At 44.1% G+C, this 23407-nt stretch overlaps 1 protein-coding gene and 1 long non-coding RNA gene across 2 annotated transcripts in view; one reads left to right on the top strand and one right to left on the bottom strand.

Moving 5' to 3' along the window:
- The window catches only part of CMC1 (C-X9-C motif containing 1), a 76612-nt gene extending 53443 nt beyond the window's left edge, over window positions 1–23169 (top strand). Inside the window, exons 4-5 of the mRNA XM_055558573.1 lie at window positions 19655–19745; window positions 22902–23169. Coding sequence (XP_055414548.1) covers window positions 19655–19745; window positions 22902–23022 — 212 coding nt within the window. The 3' untranslated portion in view covers window positions 23023–23169. The remainder of the gene's footprint in view (window positions 1–19654; window positions 19746–22901) is intronic.
- On the bottom strand, window positions 961–4049 carry LOC129635092 (uncharacterized). Its single transcript, XR_008706099.1, has 3 exons — window positions 4010–4049; window positions 1343–1449; window positions 961–1172 (listed from the first exon to the last, which is right to left on the bottom strand). It is a non-coding gene; the product is annotated as an uncharacterized LOC129635092 (long non-coding RNA).
- Window positions 23170–23407: the final 238 nt, after the last annotated feature.

The following is a 23407-nucleotide window of genomic DNA, read 5'->3' on the forward strand; positions in this document are numbered from 1 at the left end:
TGTGACAGCTATTTACTTTCTTCTCTTTCCTATGACAGAAAATTTCCAAATCCTTTTTTATTTTTATACTTAGAATATTTTATATTTTAATTTAATTTTTATTATTGATTTTTATTATTTTAATGAAAGTTACTAATAAGGTACAGGTCAGAAGTAAAATTCTTATTTAGCATTGTTTTCTGTAAAGTGGCTTCTTAAGACCAAGCCTGATGTGTTTGACTTGTTAAATTTTACCACTCATATTATGCATGAGTATAACAAACAGTATTATATTGGATTCTGAAAATGTAAAATTATTAGAAGTATTTTAGATAATTATTCACTTGAGCAATTGTACTCACAGACTGACTAATAGACAATTTAGTAGGAGAGGAAAGGTAAAGAATGTAGTTTTTCGTTTCCTGGGACTCTGCATCTCTCTCTGCACACGCGGGGCCGGTCCTTTCCCTGCCCGCTCCCTCTCTGTGGCACGGGGAGCCCCAGCACTCCCTGAAGTCTGCACGCCTGCCCGCTCCCTCTCTGTGGCACGGGGAGCCCTGGCACTCCCTGAAGTCTGCACACCTGCCCCCGGGTGGCACTGCCGCCTGGTGATGCTCGCTGGGTTTTTCCGTAACTGCTGCTCCGTCCTTTGTGTCCTTGCTGTGCTGCTCCATTGGAAGCTTCAGGAGGGCAGCACACACACTGCTTTTAAGGTCACTAAACGCCTGATAATGTCATAGACGTGGGATGGAGTGGTGCAGTGGTAAAGAATCTGCCTGTCAAGGCAGGAGATGCAGGAGACATATCGATCGCCTGGAATAGGAAATGGCTACCCACTCTAGTATTCTTGACTGGGAAATCCCATGGACAGAGAGCCTGGTGGGCTGTAGCCCATGGGCTGCAGAGCTGACATGACTGAGCAACTGAGCACACACACACAGTGTCACAGAGGAGGAAAAGAACCTTTTTATTTATGTCGTAAAGCAGCATCCCTCTGAGTGAAGCACCCCTCTTAACTCGGGTGCGTCTTGGAGCTCATGGTCAGGGAGGTTAGCCCACACGGTATCCACCCAGTGACGACTTGAAGGAAACGTAGGCTTGGCGAAGAGTGCATTTTGATGCCCTGTCGTTGATTCCCAGAAGGAATATTCTCCATCCATCCCAGCCTTGTAGGACTGTGAAAAGGCTGAGGCCTGTGGAGTAGGAGGTCGAGGAGTTAGAGATGGGAACACCCCCATTGCATTCCTCTGCTTCTAGGGCGGTGATGCTAATTTGGCATCTGTAGGAGGCTTCTGCTTTAGTGGTTGTTCAGTGAGTGATGGTAGGACTCAAGGGGATTGCCACATGTGCGTATTACTCTGACCTGTCCATGAGAGCCATGAAGCCGGTGACATAGACCGTCCGCCTTCAGCCAGAAGCCACTGTTCAGGCGCAGGTGCTGTGTGTTTCGTGTTTCCTCTGCATGGTGTCCTAGAAACAAAGTTAAATGAGCTACTTAAAATTGTGACATTTTACATAAAACAAAAATTCCAGCTTAAAAAGAAGCATGAATCCGTGGGTCTGGCAATGCTCTTTCTATTCCTGCAGGGCAGACAGTATCTGGGATAAAGCAGCAGCTCCACCTGTAAACATGGGGCGTGTGCACTGGCTCAGTATCTCAGTGCTTGCACTGTGATTCTTACATGCATGTGAAATATTTTATAGTATAAGTATTTATACATGTATACTACATAATATGTACATAATGCTTATATTAGACAGTTATTTCTCTGAAAATACGTTTCAGTTATAAGAAAATCTAACAGATGTCTGTATGGTTCAAGAAAAATAGGAAAGAGTCTTCCACGAAAGTCAAGAATATTCTTTGAGTCTGAGGTGCAAATAGCCCGACTTCATGTCACATAGGTAACCCCAGCTTCAAATTCTACAAGTTTCTGGAGAGTGGCATATCTTATAAATTCTGGGTTTCATGCCCCTAGTTTGGGTCTCTAAGTAACTTCTTTGGCTGTTTCTCATGGGATATGAATTTTGGAAATCTACATTTCTAGGTTAATTTGCTTAATTTTTTGGTTCTTCACATTCTTTTCTGGGACATGATAGGTAAGACATGAGAAAATGTGCACCTAAGGTAAGTAACACCTATGAATTATTCAGTATATAGGAATAACCTCTATTGTGAGGTTTAAAAATAATAGATAATAAATAAATGCTTCATATATTTTATGTAAAATACATCTTTACAATAGACTATTTTACATACTATATATAATACATAATATATATAATGAGCAATATTTGGCATGCATTAAATACTCTAAATTTTATTACTATTTTCAGTTCTAATAATTAGTATATTTAACAGTGATTTTGCTTTCTTAAATGTATTGTTTAAAATTTGACCTTTTTCTGTCATTTTCATGAGTTGAGTTTGCTAACAAGACAGACAATACTCCTGCTCAGTTGACCCAGTGAATAGTTGGACTTGCCCGTCTCCGGCTTGGATCTGAAGAGCGCTCAGGAGTGCGAAGGGAGGGAGATGTGTCTCATCTTCTCTTCAGAAGTGTAGGTTACACGGGTGTAAGCGTTTTATCACTTTAGGATTCACTAATTTTTATCTTGCTCGGCACGTCCAGCTTTTTGGGAAGAGTCAAACGGTGATTTGGTTGTTTCTGGGTGTGTGCATGCTTTGTGCAGTGGTGATCACAGAAGGAGGATGACCTGAACAGAACTGTTTCTTTTCTTTGGCTACCTCGTAAATATCTGCGCCTGAAACAAGACCCCTCCAAGAGCAGTCAGTCTGTAATAAAGCACATTCCTAACTACTTGAGCTGATAAATAGTGAAGTTTGTTTTAAAGAAGTCAAGTTTATTTTATGTCAATTTTCTATTTGCCCTGTATAAGATATATTTAATTACTTTATTCCATCTCTGTGTTCAGATTAATCAGATTCTGACTACATATTGGTGCTCAAATTAGAATAATTCTTTAATCAACTGTGTCATCCCCACCATGGTAGACTAGAATGGAAAAGCTACTCTTGGCATATTGAAGACGTGTGCATTTTATTTTCTATTGTAATTTAAAAGTAAAATAAGAAATATTGATTTCTACTTGACTGGAGAGATGATTTAGTTTGAATATCAGTCTGATCTTAATCAGGTGAGAATTAATTGAGTTGGAGGTATTAGATATTCAGTGATGTTAAGTGAACCATGGTCAATCTAGAGAGAAGCTTTCTTTTGTACTATGTTAGAATTATCAAATAGCCTATGTGCCACCATGTAAAATCATCTTTTCATGTTCATCTTTCTTGTCTCATTAAATGCACCACTAAATTCATTCTGTACCCAGTCTAATCTTTAAAGTAGCAAGCTAATAAACCACAATTTAATAGAAAATTAAAAGCATAATAATTTTGTCATAAAATGCTATTGTGGTCAGAATTTTCTAGTGATATATTTTCTAGTACCTAATTTTAAAAGCCAAGTGATAAAACCTCTGTTTTTCAAGTATACCTGGGACTTAAAAAAATTAGTTTTACTTTTTTTCTAATATTCAACACTGCAAGAATCAAGTGAACAATACAGAATGATTTTAATGTTTATTTCCAGAAATAGAGTATGTAGCATTATATTGGTCCACCACACGGCATGGCTTTTTATTTATTTTAAGAGTGTGATAGCAATATCATAAGTGTTGTGAAAATATAAATGGTGAGATAACACCTCCATAGGACTTGCCCTTAAGTAGTAAAATTGTAAAGTCTTTAAATAACCTGCAGCCTGAACGGAAAGGATGGATTTGCCTTGTTAACTAGGGACACTACACTTATTAAATGTCTAATTAAATTTAGCATCACATGTCTTCTGTTCTCTTTTTTTTTTTCCTCTTTAAAACCGAGAATTGGGACCAGTTTATGAGCAAGGGAGCACGCGTTATCAGTGTTGGGTTTCTTGCATTTTGGCAGTTGGTGTGACCGTGTTAAATTAAAAGAAAGCCAGGAGTGTGGGTTTTGACGGTGTCTTTTTACCTTGGGTTAGGGCTCCACGTGGCATTGGTGGGGTGGGAATCGTAGGATCTCTGCAGCTCTGTAATTTGTGAAAAGGAATGCCCACATTTTTATTTGAGAACAGTCAGCATTTAATGAAATGAAGCCATCCAGGCAGAAGTGTCCATTGACTGTGAAGAGTGGGGTGTTCTGTTGCAAGAAAGACAGGTCCCTGCCCTTTGTCACTAACGGGCAGTTTTGAGGAAATGGAAGAGGATTGTTTAAAAAAAAAAAATTGAGAGAGATGACCTCTCACTCTGCTTCAAAGCCAGACCGCCTCTCTCCCCCTCCTCCGCACAAAGGTATTACTTTATTCACTTTCCTTTTTTAAAATTGCATTTTGTAAGGTTGGCACAGGGACAGACTGCCACAACACAATAGAAACCTGCTTCTTCCGTTCCCCCCGCAGACTCCAGGTTTTCTCCTGAGACCATGACGGCCACCCGTCCCTTCCCGGTCCCCCCCCACGCCCAGCCCTTCTGTACTGTCTGTATAGGTGTGTGTGTGTGTGTATACGTGTGTCCTTGCTGTTTTCACTTTGAGTCTTGGAGATCGTCCCCAATTGTGCACTTTCTTTAGTGGCCGGATAGAGCTTTGTGGTTTAGTATTTCTATTTAGGCTGTTGGTGTGACTCTGTTAGATTAAAAGAAAGCTGCTAAGTGGCTTTGAAGGGTGCCAAAGCTTTTTTTTACTTACATAAAGATATTTTTTGCTTCAGCTAAGAGAAGACAGGATGAGGAATGGCTTGTGATACGCCATTCTCTTAATGATTCTCTACAAATGACTTTTGTTATAAGAAAGGAGTAGTCATAGTTATGTTTGTATTTGAATTGTCCCCTGTGTTTGGATATGAAGAACATAACTGTCTTTTCGAATGCTGTCTCTTGAAGGGAAATGCCAAACTGTGTCAACTCCTCTTTTGGAGCAAAGCAAGGTGTCCGATACATAAGAAAAGTTGACAGACCAGCAGATTAGAAAGAGGGTGAGCAGGTTTTGTCCACAGTCTGGAAACCGCATCCGGCAAGGAGGAGGGAGCCACGCTCATGCTGGTTCTCACCAGGGGGAGGCACAGCAGGACTGTTACTGCCAGCGGGGTTTGACGGGGGTTGGCAGGAGCCTGAACTCTGGTTTCTTCCAGTCTCAAACCTCCCCCACGCCCCTCAGCACATGCGCACACACACCTACGTGCACACACATCCCCTCACCCCACATTACCCCCTCCCCCACGACGGAACTGGCTCCCTTGTTCCGTAAGGTGTTTCTGTTCCCACAGGGTTTGCACACTGAGGTGAATTAGGACTTTCTGAATTGAGGAAGGGTCTAGGCTTTGGGTTGGGCTTCCCTTGTAGCTCACTCGGTAAAGAATCTGCCTGCAGTGCAGGAGACAGGGTTCGATCCCTGGGTTGGGAAGATGCCCTGGAGAAGGAAATGGCAACCCACTCCAGTATCCTTGCCTGGAAAATCTCATGGACAGAGGAGCCTGGTGGGCTGCAGTCCATGGGGTCACAAAGAGTCGGGCATGACTGAGTGACTAACACTTACTTACTTACTAGGGTTTGGGTTAATGACGTCTAAGTCCTTCCTTCTCTGGCCGTTTCCACCCGAGGAGTTGAGAACAAGGTCCTTTCCTGGCCCCTCGTGGGAGGCGGTGAGTGGTCACCACTGGCCCACCCTGGCCCGCAGAGCAGACTGTGAAGCCGCCGGCAAGCATGGGAAGGTGCCGCAGGCTGGTGTGCTGCTCGCGTTGCTTGTGTTGTTTACAGCGTTGATCCTGCTTCGTATCAGGGGATGTGCAGAAACATGGTGCCTTAGTTGGCTGCTCTGATGGGCGTGTGTTCATGAATAGATCTTTTAACTTCAGAGGCTGGGGCGGGGGCGGGGGACCAAACGGGGAGCATGTAGCTAGCATGTGCGGCATGAACCAGATTGACTCACTTAGCGTTTCTCTGGCTTTGTCACTAAGTCCTCCCCCTGTCACTGCTAGTGATACTCACGGGTTCTCCTGCTTGGGGAGGCTGACGGCCTCTCTCGTGTGCGTCTCATTTGGGAGATGGGGTGAGTTGGTGCTGTCCTCAGCCGCTGCTCGGCTATGCTGACGTCTCCCTTTCCTATTCTGAAGGCTCTTAGAACCCCAAGCACAGGACTTAGCGGTTTCTTGTAAACTGCTTGGAAAAGTCACTTTCTAATGTGTAAAATCCTTGTTTTAAATATTTAAATATATTTTATAGGCATTCTGGAAAAGGAGGTGTGGAGCCAGAGGGCAAGGTATCTGGCGTCATTTTATTTTAGATGATTGCTCAGGAGCAGAGCATCAGAGCTCTAAGCTGTAGCTTTTCTTCCCCCGGGGGTGGGGACCGGAAGGACTGAGCTGTCCCGCCAGCTTCCTGGGCCCCATGGTGGCCCTGTGTGTGGTGACGGCGGGGCTTACGGCTCTGCTGTGACCATGAGGACTTCCGCCCAGTGTGGAGGAGTCTCCCCTGTTCTCACTGTGAAGAGTCGTCAATGGGATTCCATAGGAGTTACGGAGTTTTTCAGGAACTAAAGGCCCGGTCCCAGGCTAGTGCTCGCCACACTGCCCGTCTGGGAGATGCATGGCGTCGCTGCTGCAAGCTCGGTGTCCTTGTCTGGCGAACGAAGATGATGACAGTGCTTATGTGTTAGGCTTTTGTGAAATTCACGCGAGCTAATGACGTGCTCGTCGTGTCTGCTACATAGTAAACACCCAGTATATGTCGGTGGCCATTATTAATTTGATTTTGTTGCTGTTATTATTAACTTCTTTAAATACCTTGCAAGAAAAAAAAGTATGAAATCACATAGGAAAATGGAAAAACAAAAACTCCACCTGAAATAAGATAGTTTATTCTATGGAGATATAGACCTGCTGAGCAGTTAATGTATTGTTAGCCTTTGTTAGAAATCATCTCTGCTCCAAGAGCTACATGCTAAGGGCTCCTGGTCAGAATCACAGTTTGTGCCCACTGAGCTTCATTCCAGTCCGTGGAGATGAGCAATCTGAGGCTCTCATCACCAGCCTCCTGTCTACATCTGACCTGAAGTGCGGGGAAGAAAACACACTCAGGGCCGCCTCTTTCACTATGGCAGCCACTGCACACACGTCACTCTTCACCTTGATTAATTACAAAGACACATTCAGCTCCTCAGTTGCATTCAGCCACATTTCGAGTGCTCAGTCGTCCTTCATGGCTCACAGTGGCACTGTGGGAAAGTGCAGAGAGCATCTCTGTCATTGCAGAAAGAGTCACTGGGTCATAGAAAATAACATGAACGATATTTATAATTTTAAACTATACTAAATTAAAAGTCGCCCAGTCGTGTCCGACTCTTTGTGACCCCATGGACTATACAGCCCATGGAATTCTCCAGGCCAGAATCCTGGAGTGGGTAGCCTTTTCCTTCTCCTTAAACTATAGTAGCCACGTATTTTTTAATGGGACATTAGTTTTGAAAGGTAAGCTTAATTTTAATGTTATATTTACTGAATTTATGTATTAAATAAATAGTATCTATCTTATTAGGGCTTCCCTTGTGGCTCAGATAGTAAAGAATCTGCCTGCAATGCGGGAAACCTGGGTTCAATCCCTGGGCTGGGAAGATCCCCTGGAGGAGGGCATGGCAACCAACTCCAGTGTTCTTTCCTGGAGAATCCCCACAGACAGAGAAGCCTGGCGGGCTATAGTCCATGGGGTCACAGAGTCAGACATGACTGAGCAAGAAGCACAGCACAGCACATCTATCTTATTAGCATGCAATCAGTATAAAAACGGTGAACAAGATAGTTTGTTACATTTTTCATCCTCAGTTCAGTTCAGTTCAGTCGCTCAGTCATGTCCAACTCTTTGCGACCACATGAACCACATCATGCCAGGCCTCCCTGTCCATCACCAACTCCCGAAGTTTACCCAAACTCATGTCCATCGAGTCGGTGATGCCATCCAGCCATCTCATTCTCTGTCATCCACTTCTCCTCCTGCCTCCAATCACTCTCAGCATCAGAGTCTTTTCCAATGAGTCAACTTTTTGCATGAGGTGGCCAAAGTATTGGAGTTACAGCTTCAGCATCAGTCCTTCCAATGAACACCCAGGACTGATCTCCTTTAGAATGGACTGGTTGGATCTCCTTGCAGTCCAAGGGACTCCCAAGAGTCTTCTCCAACACCACAGTTCAAAAGCATCAATTCTGTGGTGCTCAGCTTTCTTCATAGTCCAACTCTCACATCCATACATGACCACTGGAAAAAACATAGCCTTGACTAGATGGACCTTTGTTGACAAAGTAACGTCTCTGCTTTTGAATATGCTATCTAGGTTGGTCATAACTTTCCTTCCAAGGAGTAAGCGTCTTTTAATTTCATGGCTGCAATCACCATCTGCAGTGATTTTGGAGCCCCCAAAAATAAAGTCTGACACTGTTTCCACTGTTTTCCCATCTAATTTCCCATGAAGTGATGGGACCAGATGCCATGATCTTTGTTTTCTGAATGTTGAGCTTTAAGCCAACTTTTTCACTCTCCCCTTTCACTTTCATCAAAAGGCTTTTTAGTTCCTTTTCACTTTCTGCCATAGGGTGGTGTCATCTGCATATCTGAGGTTATTGATATTTCTCCCGGCAATCTTGATTCCAACTTGTGCTTCTTCCATGGACGGAGGTTCGTGACATTGTACAGGAGACAGGGATCAAGACCATCCCCATGGAAAAGAAATGCAAAAATGCAAAATGGCTGTCTGAGGAGGCTTTACAAATAGCTGTGAAAAGAAGAGAACCAAAAAGCAAAGGAGAAAAGGAAAGATATACCCATTTGAATGCAGAGTTCTGAAGAATAGCAAGGAGAGATAAGAAAGCCTTCCTCAGTGATCAGTGCAAGGAAATAGAGGAAAAGAACAGAATGGGAAAGACTAGAGATCTCTTCAAGAAAATTAGAGATACCAAGGGAACATTGCATGCAAAGATGGGCTCGTTAAAGGACAGAAATGGTATGGACCTAACAGAGCAGAAAATATTAAGAAGAGGTGGCAAGAATACACAGAAGAACTGTACAAAAAAGATCTTCATGAACCAGATAATCACAGTGGTGTGATCACTCACCTAGAGCCAGACATCTTGGAATGTGAAGTCAAGTGGGCCTTAGAAAGCATCACTATGAACAAAGCTAGTGGAGGTGATGGAATTCCAGTTGAGCTATTTCAAATCCTGAAAGATGATGCTGTGAAAGTGCTGCACTCAATATACCAGCAAATTTGGAAAACTCAGCAGAGGTCACAAGACTGGAAAAGGTCAGTTTTCATTCTAATCCCAAAGAAAGGCAATGCCAAAGAATGCTCAAACTACCGCACAATTGCACTCATCTCACACGCTAGTAAAGTAATGCTCCAAATTCTCCAAGTCAGGCTTCAGCAATACGTGAACCGTGAACTTCCAGATGTTCAAGCTGGTTTTAGAAAAGGCAGAGGAACCAGAGATCAAATTGCCAACATCCTCTGGATCATCAAAAAAGCGAGAGAGTTCCAGAAAAACTCTATTTCTGCTTTATTGACTATGGCAAAACCTTTGACTGTGTGGATCACAATAAACTGGAAAATTCTGAAAGAGATGGGAATACCAGACCACCTGACCTGCCTCTTGAGAAACCTATATGCAGGTCAGGAAGCAACAGTTAGAACTGGACATGGAACAACAGACCAGTTCCAAATAGGAAAAGGAGTACGTCAAGGCTGTATATTGTCACCCTGCTTATTATTTTTCATCCTAAGCTCCCACAAATTAGTGTGTCTTTTTTTTTTTTTTAATGTTTTTGAAGTCTGTATCGAATTAGTTACAATATTGCTTCTGTGTCTTGGTTCTGGCCACAAGGCATGTGGGATCTTAGCTCCCTAAACCAGCTTAACCCTTGTACCCCCAGGGGAATCCCTCCAGTATGCCTTTTATACTCACAGTACATGGAGATTCAGACTAGGTGCATTTCAGACCTTGCTTGGTAGCCTTGTGTGTACGGTTTCAGTTCAGTTCAGTTCAGTTCAGTCGCTCAGTCGTGTCCAACTCTTTGCGACCCCATGAATTGCAGCACGCCAGGCCTCCCTGTCCATCACCGCCTCCCTGTCCATCACCAACTCCCGGAGTTCACTCAGACTCACATCCATTGAGTCAATGATGCCATCCAGCCATCTCATCCTCTGTCGTCCCCTTCTCCTCCTGCCCCCAATCCCTCCCAGCATCAGACTCTTTTCCAATGAGTCAACTTTTCGCATGAGGTGGCCAAAGTACTAAGTTTCAGCTTTAGCATCATTCCTTCCAAAGAAATCCCAGGGCTGATCTCCTTCAGAATGGACTGGTTGGATCTCCTTGCAGTCCAAGGGACTCCCAAGAGTCTTCTCCAACACTACAGTTCAAAAGCATCAATTCTTCGGCGCTCAGCTTTCTTCACAGTCCAACTCTCACATCCATACACGACCACTGGAAAAACCGTAGCCTTGACTAGACGGACCTTTGTTGGCAAAGTAATGTCTCGGCTTTTTAATATGCTGTGTGTAGGTTTTAGAGGGCTATTAAACTAAGCTGACCAAATGGAGATAACTGTTTGGTATTACTGAATTCCTTTGTGCATCTGCCACTATATTATAAGTACATTGAAGTTAGGAACCATATTTTGTATTTAATGAATGCTTGATTAAAGAAATAAGTGTCCTGGAAATAAAGTGAAGTGAAGTCGCTCAGTCGTGTCCGACTCTTTGCAACCCCATGGACTGCAGCCTACCAGGCTCCTCCATCCATGGGATTTTCCAGGCAAGAGTACTGGAGTGGGGTGCCATTGCCTTCTCCCTGGAAATAAAAGCTATGTTTAATTCATCTGTGATAAGGAGCAAGGATTTTTGTTTGTTCTAATCCTTTCCCTGACCTTACATGAATCAAAGATATTCCTAGACAGCAGAATGTCACAAAGTCTTAACATAAAAACTAACAGGTGACTTTCTCTCCTCATCTTAGCATTCGACAATCATGACCATGCCTTCTTTAGTCCATAGTGTCCTAGAAAAGGTAGTCATCTGTGGATACCTTTTTTTTATTAATTTTTCTATTTAAAAATCATATTCAAAAAATTTTTGAAAGAACAAAGGAAGAGTGATCTTAAAATTTTAATAATAATTAAATGTAGCTGTACCAGTTTTTATTCTGTATTTCCCGGTTATAAAAGTTTTATACTTGAAATGGTCAGTGTTGCCTGAATGAAGCTGAGTGTTCGTTGTGAGCCTGAACACACCTGTCTTGTCAGTGCTGCACCAGGTTCCAGCACACTCCAGCTGGCCCTCCGCACCAGCAGTCCTGGTTCTTCTTGTACTTGCTTTCATAAAATACAGTGCTTTTGTAAACATCGCTGGCTACTAATTTTTTTTTTTTGTAGAGAAGATAGTCATCTTTTTTGCTCCTTAATTTTTAAAAATTTTAGTTTTTTGACTTACACATCCCATCCCACAAATGCTAGTTCCTTGTGATCGTCTTTGCTTATAAGCCAGGCCTAAGTATTTGGGTCACATACACATCAGCATGGAAGATGGGAGAACGCCACCGTGGGTCCCTCCCACGTGGGATGTGCCGGTTCCTGTTACAGGATGCCAGGTGCCTCTTGTCAGGTGACTGATGGGATGAGGAGGCCTCGTTTCCTTTTTGTCCTGCAGAGTTTGTTATTTACTCATCAGTTCCTGATTTTTGAGAAGGTCATCTGGGATACTGTCATCTGAAGATAGTAGTTGGTGGTTGTGTTCATAGTAGGTAGTTTTGTCGTTGTCAGCAGAATCTGGAGCTCTGCTTTCAGGTCTTAGCATGCATTTTCTGATTCATCTAATAACTGAGAATCATCTTTTTATTAGTTTTCCTTCTGCTACAGGCAGTGCAGTTAGTTCATTATGGCGGCTGTCACAAATTACACACAGTTAGTACCATAAAACAACACAGATGTGTGACATTACAGTCTAACTCAGAGGTGTGACACAGGTCTTTCTGGGTTAATATCCACATGTTGGCAGAGCTGCGTTCCCTTCTGGAAGCTCAATGAGAGAGTCCGTTTCTTTGCTTTTTCAGTTTCTAGAAACTATCTTAGCATGAGCTGCTTAACAAAAATAACATAAACTGATGATTCATAAACAACAAAACTTCATTCTCACAGGTTTAGATGCTGGAAGTCCTAGCATCCGTGCCTCCCTTTTCCCTTTCTCAGGACCCTGGTGATTCCTCTGGGACCCCCTGGATAATCCAGGATAATCTCCTTATTTGGTTGTAGCTGATTAGTAACTGTAATTCCCCTTTGCCATATAACCTGACATTCATTGAGTTCTGGGAGCAGGATTTGGAAATCCTTGGGGTCTATTATTCTACCTAACATAATCAGGAAGTGGAAAAACAAAATCTCGGATCTTAACTGTGTTCAAGGAAAGCAAACATCAAAAAGACTCCTTTTCTATATTGATAAATTATAATGTAATATGCCAGATGATCCAGTAAGAAAACTGATAAAATAGTGGTTTATTTCACTGTTGAATCATTCTTCTAGCTGATTCTGGGCTTCCCTTAGTGGCTGAGAGGTTAAAGCATCTGCCTGCAATGTGGGAGACCCGAGTTCGATCCCTGGGTCAGGAAGGTCTGGAGAAGGAAATGGCAACCCACTCCAGTCTTCTTGCCTAGAGAATCCCATGGGTGGAGGAGCCTGGTGGGCTACAGTGCAAAGAGTCGGACAAGACTGAGCGATTTCACTTCTTTCTAGCTGATTCCATCATTATGTTTTCTTATTTTAGTCAGTTTTAGCATAGTTGAAAATAATTGATGAGTCATGATGAAAGAAGTCCTAGGATGATCTAGTAAAAAGTTTCAAAATGTAGGAAAAAGATCATTGAGTCTATGTTGTATCTTTACACAAAGTTCTAGTGAGTCTATATGATAATTGCAAGATAGAAATGAGTTTTATTATATTACAAAGTATCTGTTTTCTTTGGTTTTTTGGAAGGCCTCAGAAAAAATGAAAATCATAAAATATCTTTAAAATAGTTGGAACTACTCTGAGAAACTCAGAAATTAAAATTGGGTCCAGTGGACCCTGATCTCTACTCAGAGGGTCAGCCTCTTGGTCCCCTTACCTTCTGTGATGCCCCGAGGTCCTCCCTTCTTTCAGGTGCCCCTGTTTCCACTGACCCTTGAATATTGGCAGCCTAGTGGTTACCTGGGCCCTCTTTACTTTTCCTTATTTTTCATACGTGACTGCTGCCACACCAGTGTCTTCCACTTGCCTCAGCCCGACAATCCACTTGGGTGTTTCCCGGGCTCCTCGCAGCTGGACGTGTCTGAAACACGCGCTGATCTTTTTCCCCGTCGCGTGCGTTCCTTTCCTAGTGTCTCTGAGACATCGGACCCGCCGGCTGCGCCCAGCGGAGGCGTCGGCGTCATCCGCGACCCCCGTCTGTCACCCTGTGTCTTGACGGTGTCCCCGTGTCCGTCACGGCCCCCTGGTAGCTGTCCGCGCCTCTCCAGAGCCGCTCCCTGCCTCGCCCCCTTGCCGTCTCTCAGTCTGACTACTGTGCTCAGTTCCTCCCCGGTTTCCCTGTTACGCCCACCTCTCTGCTCACGTAGTTCTCTGCAGAAGAAAGTCTGATCATGCCGTTCCGCTGTGCGGAGCCCCTCTGAGGGCTTCGACTGCCTCAGGACGGAGCCCGACGCGGAACGCCGCCTGCGGTCGTGGCTGGCACACGCCCGCCCTGCCCCACCTCCCGTCCCCAAGCGGAGTGAATGAGTGGCGTTTTTATGAGCCTGTGTGTAAGTACTGAAAGAATGCATGAAAAAAAACCTTTAATTTAATTAGTTAATGCCTGTGAAAGCCTGTCCTAACTCATTGGCTAGTGCCTGGTACACAGTAAAGAGAAGTGTTAGCTCTCGTTGTTACTATTACGAGGCAGGAATGTAAGTGACTTTTCATTTTCATTCTACTCGGATAATTTAAGAAATAAATGATATGAGATTAACATATACATATTACTGTATATAAAGTAGATAATTAAAAAGGACCTACTTACTGTGTAGCACAGGGAACTCTTCTCAATACTCTGTAATGACCTATGTGGGAAAAGAATCTTAAAGAGAGCAGGTATGCGTATACGGATGACTGACTATACGCCAGTATAAAGTAAAAACGAAAAAAGGAACAGATAAATGAAGTATTTGCAGCTGGATCCTTTGCTGAGCGTTGACGTGATGGCATGATTTGGTGATTTCCCCGTCTGCAGTGTTTTCGACTCACCTTTGGAAACGGAAACCTTTTGAAGGCGTGAATTCAGTTAGGAAGTCACTGTTTTGGTGACTGAGCCTCAAGAAAGATGAGGTGGCTTCTGTGTGTTATGTTTTCCATTGAGTGATTAATTTTATGGATCTCTCGAAAAATTGTCTTTGAAATTTTGTTGTTGTCAGAATGTTTGCTGGCAGATCATTTATCCATCGTTTCAAGTATATTTCTGTTTTTATTTTTATCTAGTTTTCTATAAGGAAGCAGTTTTATGCTTAAGATTTCCTGTTGTGCAGCTGATGAAATGTTTTGAATTGAGGGTGATTTAAAAATCTTCTTGCTACATTTCTTCAGTAAGCAAGACCTCCGAAATGTCTTTCTTTTCGATTAGATTGAAGTTCCAGATTTAAAAGTGAGACCATCAAGATGTTGGTTTAGTCATAGAAATATTACACAGAACTTACATGTCAAAAATTCTAAATTACATTGGTACCTAAATAGAGCTCTGCTTTTTATAATGCCTGAAACAAAATAGGTACTTTATTAAGTACTTCACTTATTGAGGAAATAAAAGTACTAGAAAGTTAGAAATAAGTGCTATGTCTAAAGATAGTTGTGTAAAAATTCATAAGCTCAGGATTGTTTAGAAAATATAAATTGTTTGAATTATAAAAGGAGTGGTTCAGAAATAATGAAACATTGGAATTACTTCTTTTAATCTGGTATGTTTTTAAATTGTTATCTCTCATTGAATGCTATAGTCCTACCTGGATGACTGTGTCTGCCAAATTGTATGTTGCTTGAAACTGATGAAGTGTGGAAGGTCAGTCTTCCTGCTCCCATCCACACTTTGTTGCTCATCTTCGGCTTAATCAGGAAACCTAATTATGGCAGTTATTTAAATATTAACATACATTCCAAAGTTCATAAATTAAATGAGTGAAAAGCAATGAATTCCAAACCATTTCTTTCTCTTACTGCTTTTATATGGAGTTTCCCTAAGTTTTTCTTACATAAACTGGAAATTATGTATTCTTGTACTTAATTACAGTATGATTCTTTTGCCGATTATCTTAGACTAAAGTTGGGAGAAGACTTTATCTCTGTTTTCCCTAGCTTCACTTGATGCAGATTTTATCCTGTTCACAGAATATGTTTCCCATCGTTTATTTTATATGACATTCAGTGGTTTCTTTCAGAGAAAGGAATTTCAAAAGAAAGAATTTCATGTTCTTGATATTTTAAAGAAAAAAGCCTTGAATGCTGTCTTTAAGCCCAAACTTCTTTAGAGTTTGGAATAACTTATAATCATCTCTTTACTCTCACTCTTTACTGATATTTATTTGCATTACATTAAGGTATATGTAAGTGAATGACAGTTCATTTTCGTAGTGGTTAAAGGTGAATATTTATTTACAGGTGTACAAACTTTTTAACACTTAATATTGAGAGACAGAAGTGATTTAAATTGGGCTTGTTTCAGAATACCATTGTAGAAATCAGCTGGTGACATCACCATTATATGAAGGTTTGCTAATGTGGTTTGAAAGATGGATCCTCATTAAAATCGTGTTGCTAAACAAGTGAGAGAAACCTTACAAACAGCTTGAGGCTTCGGGCCAGTCACAGTTACTCCTGAAGAGATCTGGACAAGTGTGAAAACGCAGAGACCGTGCCTTTATGGCCATCAGAACACACACGTGCTATCTGGAGCCACTTCCCTACTTGAGGACATTTTTAGTCACGTTAGAGAAAACAGGTCTTAACATAAGTCAGTGCCTGAGTGTTCGCTTGTAAGTTTGTCAAGTGTCAGAGTACTGAGTGTTGAATTCAGAGAGTATACTGTTGGTAGGAGCCCTTGCACTCGTGTTTTCTGGAAAGGGACTGGGGTTTGGTCAACTCGCACGTGTTGACGAGGGGTGGTCCCTGATGCCCACGATCTTCTGTGGACACCATCGTCCGAGTGAGCCGGTCCAGGTCTCCAAATGACAGTGGGCCTGCGAGGAGCCAGCCACGGCCCGTCACCACCGTTGAACATTCGTCACCTCTGGATTAACTTTGTTCACGCTCCCATTGAGGGTAGCTCATGCTCTAATTCTTGCTTAGGATCGTAGCCCTTGCCTCTGGAAAGGCAGGTCTTCCCATCAGGCTGTGTGGAGAACAGTTACCGTGTAAGGATGCTAATGACTTCCAGAGTGCAGGTTAGTGGACTTCCCAGTGGGCTTGCTGCCTCCCTTCAGGACCTCCGATGAGAAGGACCTGATCCTGCATTTGCTTTGCCTTTTTTTAAAAGAGAAATGTTTTTTCCCTTTTTTTAGAAAAAAATAGTTTTATGTATTTATTTTTGGCTGTGCAGGGCTTTTGTTGCTGTGCAGGCTTTTCTCCAGCTCTGGTGAGCGGGGGCTCCTCTCTGGTTGCAGTGTGTGGGCTTTTCCCTGCAGTGGCCTCTCTGGTTGCGGAGCACAGGCTCTAGGGCACACGGGCTTCAGTAGCGGTGGCCCCCAGGCTCTAGAGCACAGGCTCACAGCAGTTGCGTTGCACAAGGCTTAATTGCTCCGCGGCATGTGAGATCCTCCCAGCTCAAGCATCGAGGTCGTGTCTCCTGCGCTGACAGGCAGGTTTCTTTTCCACTGAGTCACCAGGGAAGCCCCTGCTTTGCCTTTTTGCGTCGCAGAGGACACAGGAAGTCCCCTTTGCTCTGATTTGGCCACATGCCCAGCTCATCGGCACAGAGACCACAAGAGCGTGTGTCGATGAGTGTAAAAGATGCCTGATTCAGTTCAGGACTCAGAGCAAATGGTCGCAGTCCTGAGACTGGTGAACAGCTAGTTCACAGAGCCCGTGACCCGCACTGGAGCATCGCTGCCCCATGGCTGTGACCAGATGTGCCCTCCGTCTGGAGTCAGGCCCCTCCCGCACCAGCAGGCCTGGTTTCCGCCTGCCCACACCCCGCAGACTGCGCTGACGCTGCAGACAGACGGACGTCCGTGCCCGAGGCCTCTTGGTCCAGCACAGCCCCTCGAATTTCTTGTGCATTTACAAATGTCCGTCGTTTTCAGTTTGCTTGTGTTCAAAGCCACTTGTTACACGTTACGTGTCTTCATGGGGACTCCTGAAGTTACCTGCTTGTTTTAAGATGATTATAAATCATATTCCATAGTAGCTGGAAGGGTAAGAAGAGAATCCGGATAATTTTATACTAAATGATGATACAAGCTTCTTGGTGAGGGTGGTGTCGTATTTTAAAGTTGGACATGGACATGGCTGGTTACAGATGAGGTGGCCGAGGCTGGGACTAGAGACCACCGGGAAGGGGAAGGACCGAGACAGCTGGGGAGAGTCGCTGCTAGAGAAGAGGCGCCCCGTGCCCGACCCAAGGAGGGGCTGAGGAGCAAGCTGGTCTGCCCCAGCGCAGGCCAGGTTGAGCAGTGGCGCTGTGACTGGACTCTGGCACCAGGGTTCTGTGGGTTGGGGCTCCCGAGAAGGCAGGACCCCAAGGGGGCCAGTAGGATTCGAGGGGCAAACTGCCAGCATGGAATGCGATGGAAAGCCGTTTAGATTCTGGGCCACCTCAGAGCTGACTCAGGAATGGGCTGGGAGCCCGGGGGTCAAAGTAGAGGGCCATGGCAGGTTGTCTGAAGGAAACGGGGTTGAAGGATGCCATCAGTAGTCATAGAAACTGGACCCCAGGAGGGGCTGTGTCTGATACAACCCCCTTCACTCTCCCTACTCATCTCTTCTGGAATATACTCTTTTATTTTAAAAAATTGGGAGTATAGTTGATTTACAATTACAGCAAAGTGACTCCACTTTATATATATATGTTTATGGGTGTATATGTGTGTGTGTGTGTGTGTGTGTGTACACACATATGTGTTTATGGGTTTCCCTGGTGGCTCAGTGGTAAAGAACCTGCCTGCAATGCAAGAGACACAGGAGACGTGGGTTCGATCCCTGTGTCAGGAAGATCCCCTGAGGGAGGGCATGGCGACCCACTCCAGTATTATTGCCTAGAGAATCCCATGCACAGAGGAGCCTGGCGGGCTACAGTCTATGGGGTTGCAAAGAGTCATACATGACTAAAGTGACTGAGCACACACACACATATGTGTGTGTGTGTGTGTGTGCGCGCGCTTTTTAAAATCTTCTTTTCCATGGTGGTTATCACAGGACATTGATTGTAGTTCCCTGTGCTGCACAGCAGGACCTGTTGTTCATCCATGGAGTACATGCTTCCTCTCTGTAGACAGACCTTGGGGATGCTGTGGTTTGCTTTCAGACCAATGCAAAACACTCAGCATCACAGTAGAGCGAGTCACACGCAATCTTTGGCTTCCTAGTGCATATAAAAGTTATATCCACACTGCATTGTAGACTATGAAGTGTGTAATAGTATTACATCTAAAAAAACACTGTACATGCCTTCAGTAAGGATACTTTATTGCTGAAAAATGCTAACGCTCCTCTGAGCCCTGATCCTTGAGCCAGTCGTAATCTTTTTGCAGGAAGCGAGTCTTGCCTTGATGTCGGTGCCTGCTGACTGATCAGGGTGGGGTTGCTGAAGGTTGAGGTGGGTTTCTTAGAATAAGAGAGCAGTAATAAAGTTTGCTGCACAGGACTCTTCCTTTTAGGAACGGTTTCTCTTCTGCCTGCAGTGTGCCAGTTGGTGGCATTTGATTTGGTGGAGAACTTTCAAAACTAGAGTCAGTCCCCTCAAACCCTGCTGCTGCTGCTTTCTCACCTAAGTTTCTGTAATATTCTAAACCCTCGGTTGTCATTTCAGCAAGGTTTATAGCATCTTCACCAGGAGTAGACTCCATTTCAGGACACCACAGTCTTTGTTCATTCTTAAGCAACTTCTCTGGTCAGGTGTGATCAGGAGACGAAGCAGTCCATCCCATCTTTAGGCTCCACTTCTAATTCTAGCTCTCCTGCTGTTTTCTCCGTGTCTGCAGTAACAGTAGTAACATCAAAGATCACTGATCACAGGTCAACATAACAATTATAATACTGATAGAGTTTGAAATACTGCAAGAATCACCAAAGTATGACACAGAGACATGAATGCAAAGCGGTAAATGAAGTATGTCTGAGTTAGAAATCCTGCTTCATCTCTGCATTCCGTGTGTCACTGTGAAGCAACTCCTTCTTTACCTCAGGGGTCCCCTCCCTCCTTTCAGATCCACCACCTTTTATTCAAGTTCACGTCTTTTGCGGAACATGTACTGTGTGAGTGCTGAGCACAATCTAGGCCATAGATGTTAAATGAATGAAGATTTTAGAGCTGTTTAAACTTAGAGAGATGTAATTACAGATCATTTTTTCTCTTCCAAATTTTTTATTCCAGATTTCACTAAGTGTTGCAAGGACTCTGGAGTCCTGATGGTAGTAAAATGCCGGAAGGAGAATTCTGCACTGAAAGACTGTCTAACGTCTTAGTAAGTAGTAGCCTTGGTGTTTGTGTTCCTGCGTGTATGCGTGTAATGTGTTGGAGGTGAGAGTGTTATTTAACTCACTCTGTGTCATATATTCTGTACTTCTCCCCCACCAGATTCATCGTATTGTTGGCTGAGTCTAAAATTTTAATTTGGTAAAGATGCTTCTAAGACAAGGGGCACAACATATTTATGAAGGGTCTTTTCAAGTTATGTGTGTTTGTCAGCATTTTATCTGATTAAAATATTAGGTCAGCCATAAAAATACCTGATTTTTCATAGGATTTAATAAATGCCTTTTCATGAACAGGTTAATCTATTGAATATACTATGCTTATGTTTATCTTTTAATGAAAAGGTAATTTTACCAGCCTTAGGATCTTTTGGATGAATATATTTAACTTCTAGGAGAGTTGTAATAAATCAAACAAAGGAAACAAAGGTATATTTAGATTTCTGAAGTTAAATTCCTTTTAAAAATAGTTCTTAAATGTGCTTGCTGATACTTCATTGTAGTTTGTTGAGTCTTAAAGTAAAAATGTGTGGAGTTCTTTGAATGCAGGTGCTTTCTGCTCATCGCCCCAGATTTCATCATCACCCACGTTTCTGACAGGTGGTGTGGCGGGTGCAGCACTTTCGTGAGTAGGGAGCTGGCAGTCATCATGAGATCAGACAACTGTGAGGTCAGAACAGATCAGTACCTTCTGTACTCGGCTCCCCTGGCCTGCGAGCATCTATGTCAGATACTTCTTAGATGAGTACATAAAAAGAAAGTGGTGATTATCTGAATCTTAAATTGTTTATTTTTGATAACAAGGTACACATGGATTTACGCACTTAGAATACTGATTATCTGCATTTATAGATATGGAAACATACTCCAAGTCTACGTCTTTTCTCAAGTTAATAATAAATAAAAACAATTCTAATAGCTGCTCTTTTTTTATAAGCCCAGACCTGCACTGAGCATTTAACTGTGGAGACATAAGAGTTCTGGTCCCTAGAGCCCCCAGGAGACACTGGATGCATGTGGGCCTCTTGCATGTCTGTGTGGCTGTTTAACTTCCCTGTGCGCCTGATTCATGGCTTTTGACAGCTCAGTTTCAGTCTCCGTTGTGCCTCTTGCTCGGTTGGGACAGGGTGGCCCTGAAGCTGGGAGCAGGACTGTGGGGAGGGCAGCAGGCTGGTCTCCCGGGCCCCCTGGGGTTCAGCTCTCCCGTGCCTTGGGCAGGGTCCTTGAGCTCCAGCAGATTATTCCTCACGTGGAAACACGTCACTCCAGCAATGGGGACGTAGAGGGTATCGATACCAGGGACTCAGAAGATGCCGGCTCTTGTTAAAAGTTCGTCTGTGTTATTTTCAGCTTTTGCTATGTGAATATTAATCATTGGAATATCCCGCTGTCTCTCGTCCTTGAGAGGGGGAAGAGAGGTCCTAGACCATCCGGGGGGCTGGGGGTTGGGGGGAGGCTGCCGCTGCTTGCAAGAGAGAGGAGCAGAGGGGAAACCGAGAGGAGGGACGGGAATGTGGGAAGGGAATGAGAGCTGCTGAGGGAGAATTCTACTTGACCACGAGTCCCCACCAGGTGGCTCAGTGGTAAAGAACCTGTCTGCCAGTGCAGATCTCAACCTGCCAGTGAGATGCGGGTTTGATCCCTGGGTCGGAAAGATGCCCTGGAGAAGGAAATGGCAACCCATTCCAGTGTTCTTGCCTGGAGAATCCCTTGGACAGAGGAGCCTGGAAGTTTATGGTCCATAGGGTCACAAAGAGTCGGATACGATTAAAACGACTTAGCACTAGCACGACAAGTCTCAGCATGCTTGAAGAAGTACTGTGTTTTCGTCTTTGCACAAGAGGTGCCTTTGCCCTACCTGCTGTGGACACTTTGTGGGTGGAAGCACCACCCTCTGGCATCTCTGCCCAGTGACACGGGAAGCATCGATGGTTCGTGTTCTTCCATTTCCCCCATCTCATCTCGCTTGTCCCTCAGTAACCATGTCTGGCTTTTGCCCTCACCCCCTGGAGCTGTGTTTCCAAAGGTTCCAGCATGTGTCTTTTACATTCTTTCTCTGTTACTAGACCCCCTTTCATCCTGTCTGCCCAGTGTCTCTGCCTACTTCTTCTCCACCTTTTCCTCCTGAACCTCTTCCTGAAAGCTACTTCCCCAGGGTCTCCTGTCTTCCATCTGAGAAAGCTCAGTCTGCACCCGTGAAAGTCAGTGCTTTCTGCGGTCACGGCGTTTCTCTGCTTTCTCCTTCCGGTCCCATACTGAACGCAGCTCCTCTGACTCCTGCCTGTGTCTTTGGGAGTTCTGATCATCTGGGATCCAGGATCTTCCTGATTGCATTTCCCCAATCTTTCCCAGCTCCACTGCATCCTTTTCACCAGAAAGTTGACTCCTTTAGATCACTGGGCCTTGTCATTTCCTGTCTGGATTATTGGAGTGTTTATTGGGCATTTGGCCTGTAACCTTGCTGGCCCCTGGCCCCCCTTGGTGGTGTGTGGTCCACAGGCCACACACACTCCACGCTGTGAGATTCATCCGAGGCCCCGAGCTGGTCTCCTAGCCGCTCTGTTAACAGTGCCCGGCAGGGCAGATTGGGCTTCTCATGGGGCAGGAATGGATTGCCATGATGTGGCCCTCACCTTTCCAGCTGCCCCTCAGGCCCTTTGTCCAGCCCGTGATCTGTCGTGGTACCAGCTACACGTAGTTCTCCACACATCTCGGCTTCCCTTGTCTGTGGGTTCTTCCTCGGGGGCCTTCTGTGGGGATTTCTGTTGGTCCTTTAGAATGCAGCTCACACGTCTCCCCAACAGCTCCCCGTTCTCCTCTTTCCTCCGTCCTCCCTGGTGCCCCGGCCACACGGCGTGCTGTGTGCGTGTCATTGTGACATCTGCTCACACGGGCCCTGAGCACAGGGGCCCTGCTCCCCACTGTCCTATCCTGGGACATTGCTATTCAAGAAAGGTTAATTTTTTTTTTTTTTTTTTTCATTTGGTAGCCTCATCTTTACAATGAATTTATGACTATGACTAAACAACCCGCTTGTAAAGATTGTGCTTGATGAACTGGATGTCTGAATTTATTATTAAAGCAGGCTTATCTTACATGCTTGCAAAGTGATTTGCTTTAAAAGATTTTTGTTTTCCTTCTTGCAGCTATAAAGATCCAGCCTTTTATGAAGAATGCAAAATGGAATACCTGAAGGAAAGGGAGGAATTCAGAAGAACTGGGATTCCTACCAAGAAAAGGCTACAGAAGCTTCCCACAAGTATGTAGGCAAGTATTCAAGATGATGCTCAGGAATGCCAGTGTTCATGGAAATCAGTCACCTGGAATAATGGACTCAGGGAAGTGCATTTCCTTTATCCTTAATTATGGAAATAACTCTATCTGAAATAAAGATTTTTTTTTTTTAACCTCAAAGTTATTGACTGATAAGAGCAAGAAGGGAACTGGCACATGGTTTGCCTGGTCGTAATGGATTTTAAATAGATGGTCTCACAACTATAGTTCTCTAACAGTGACACTGAATTTTAGGTTTCCACACAAATATTACTCGTCAGTGTATGGACTAATCATGGAGCCAGAAGTGACTAAAGGAGAGCAGGAGCGGACAGTCTCCAGAGGAGTCAGTAACTGGGCAGTGTAGCAGGGCGGTCAT

The sequence above is a fragment of the Bubalus kerabau genome, chromosome 20 (genome assembly GCF_029407905.1).
Source record: "Bubalus kerabau isolate K-KA32 ecotype Philippines breed swamp buffalo chromosome 20, PCC_UOA_SB_1v2, whole genome shotgun sequence".
Taxonomy (NCBI): Eukaryota; Metazoa; Chordata; class Mammalia; order Artiodactyla; family Bovidae; genus Bubalus; species Bubalus kerabau.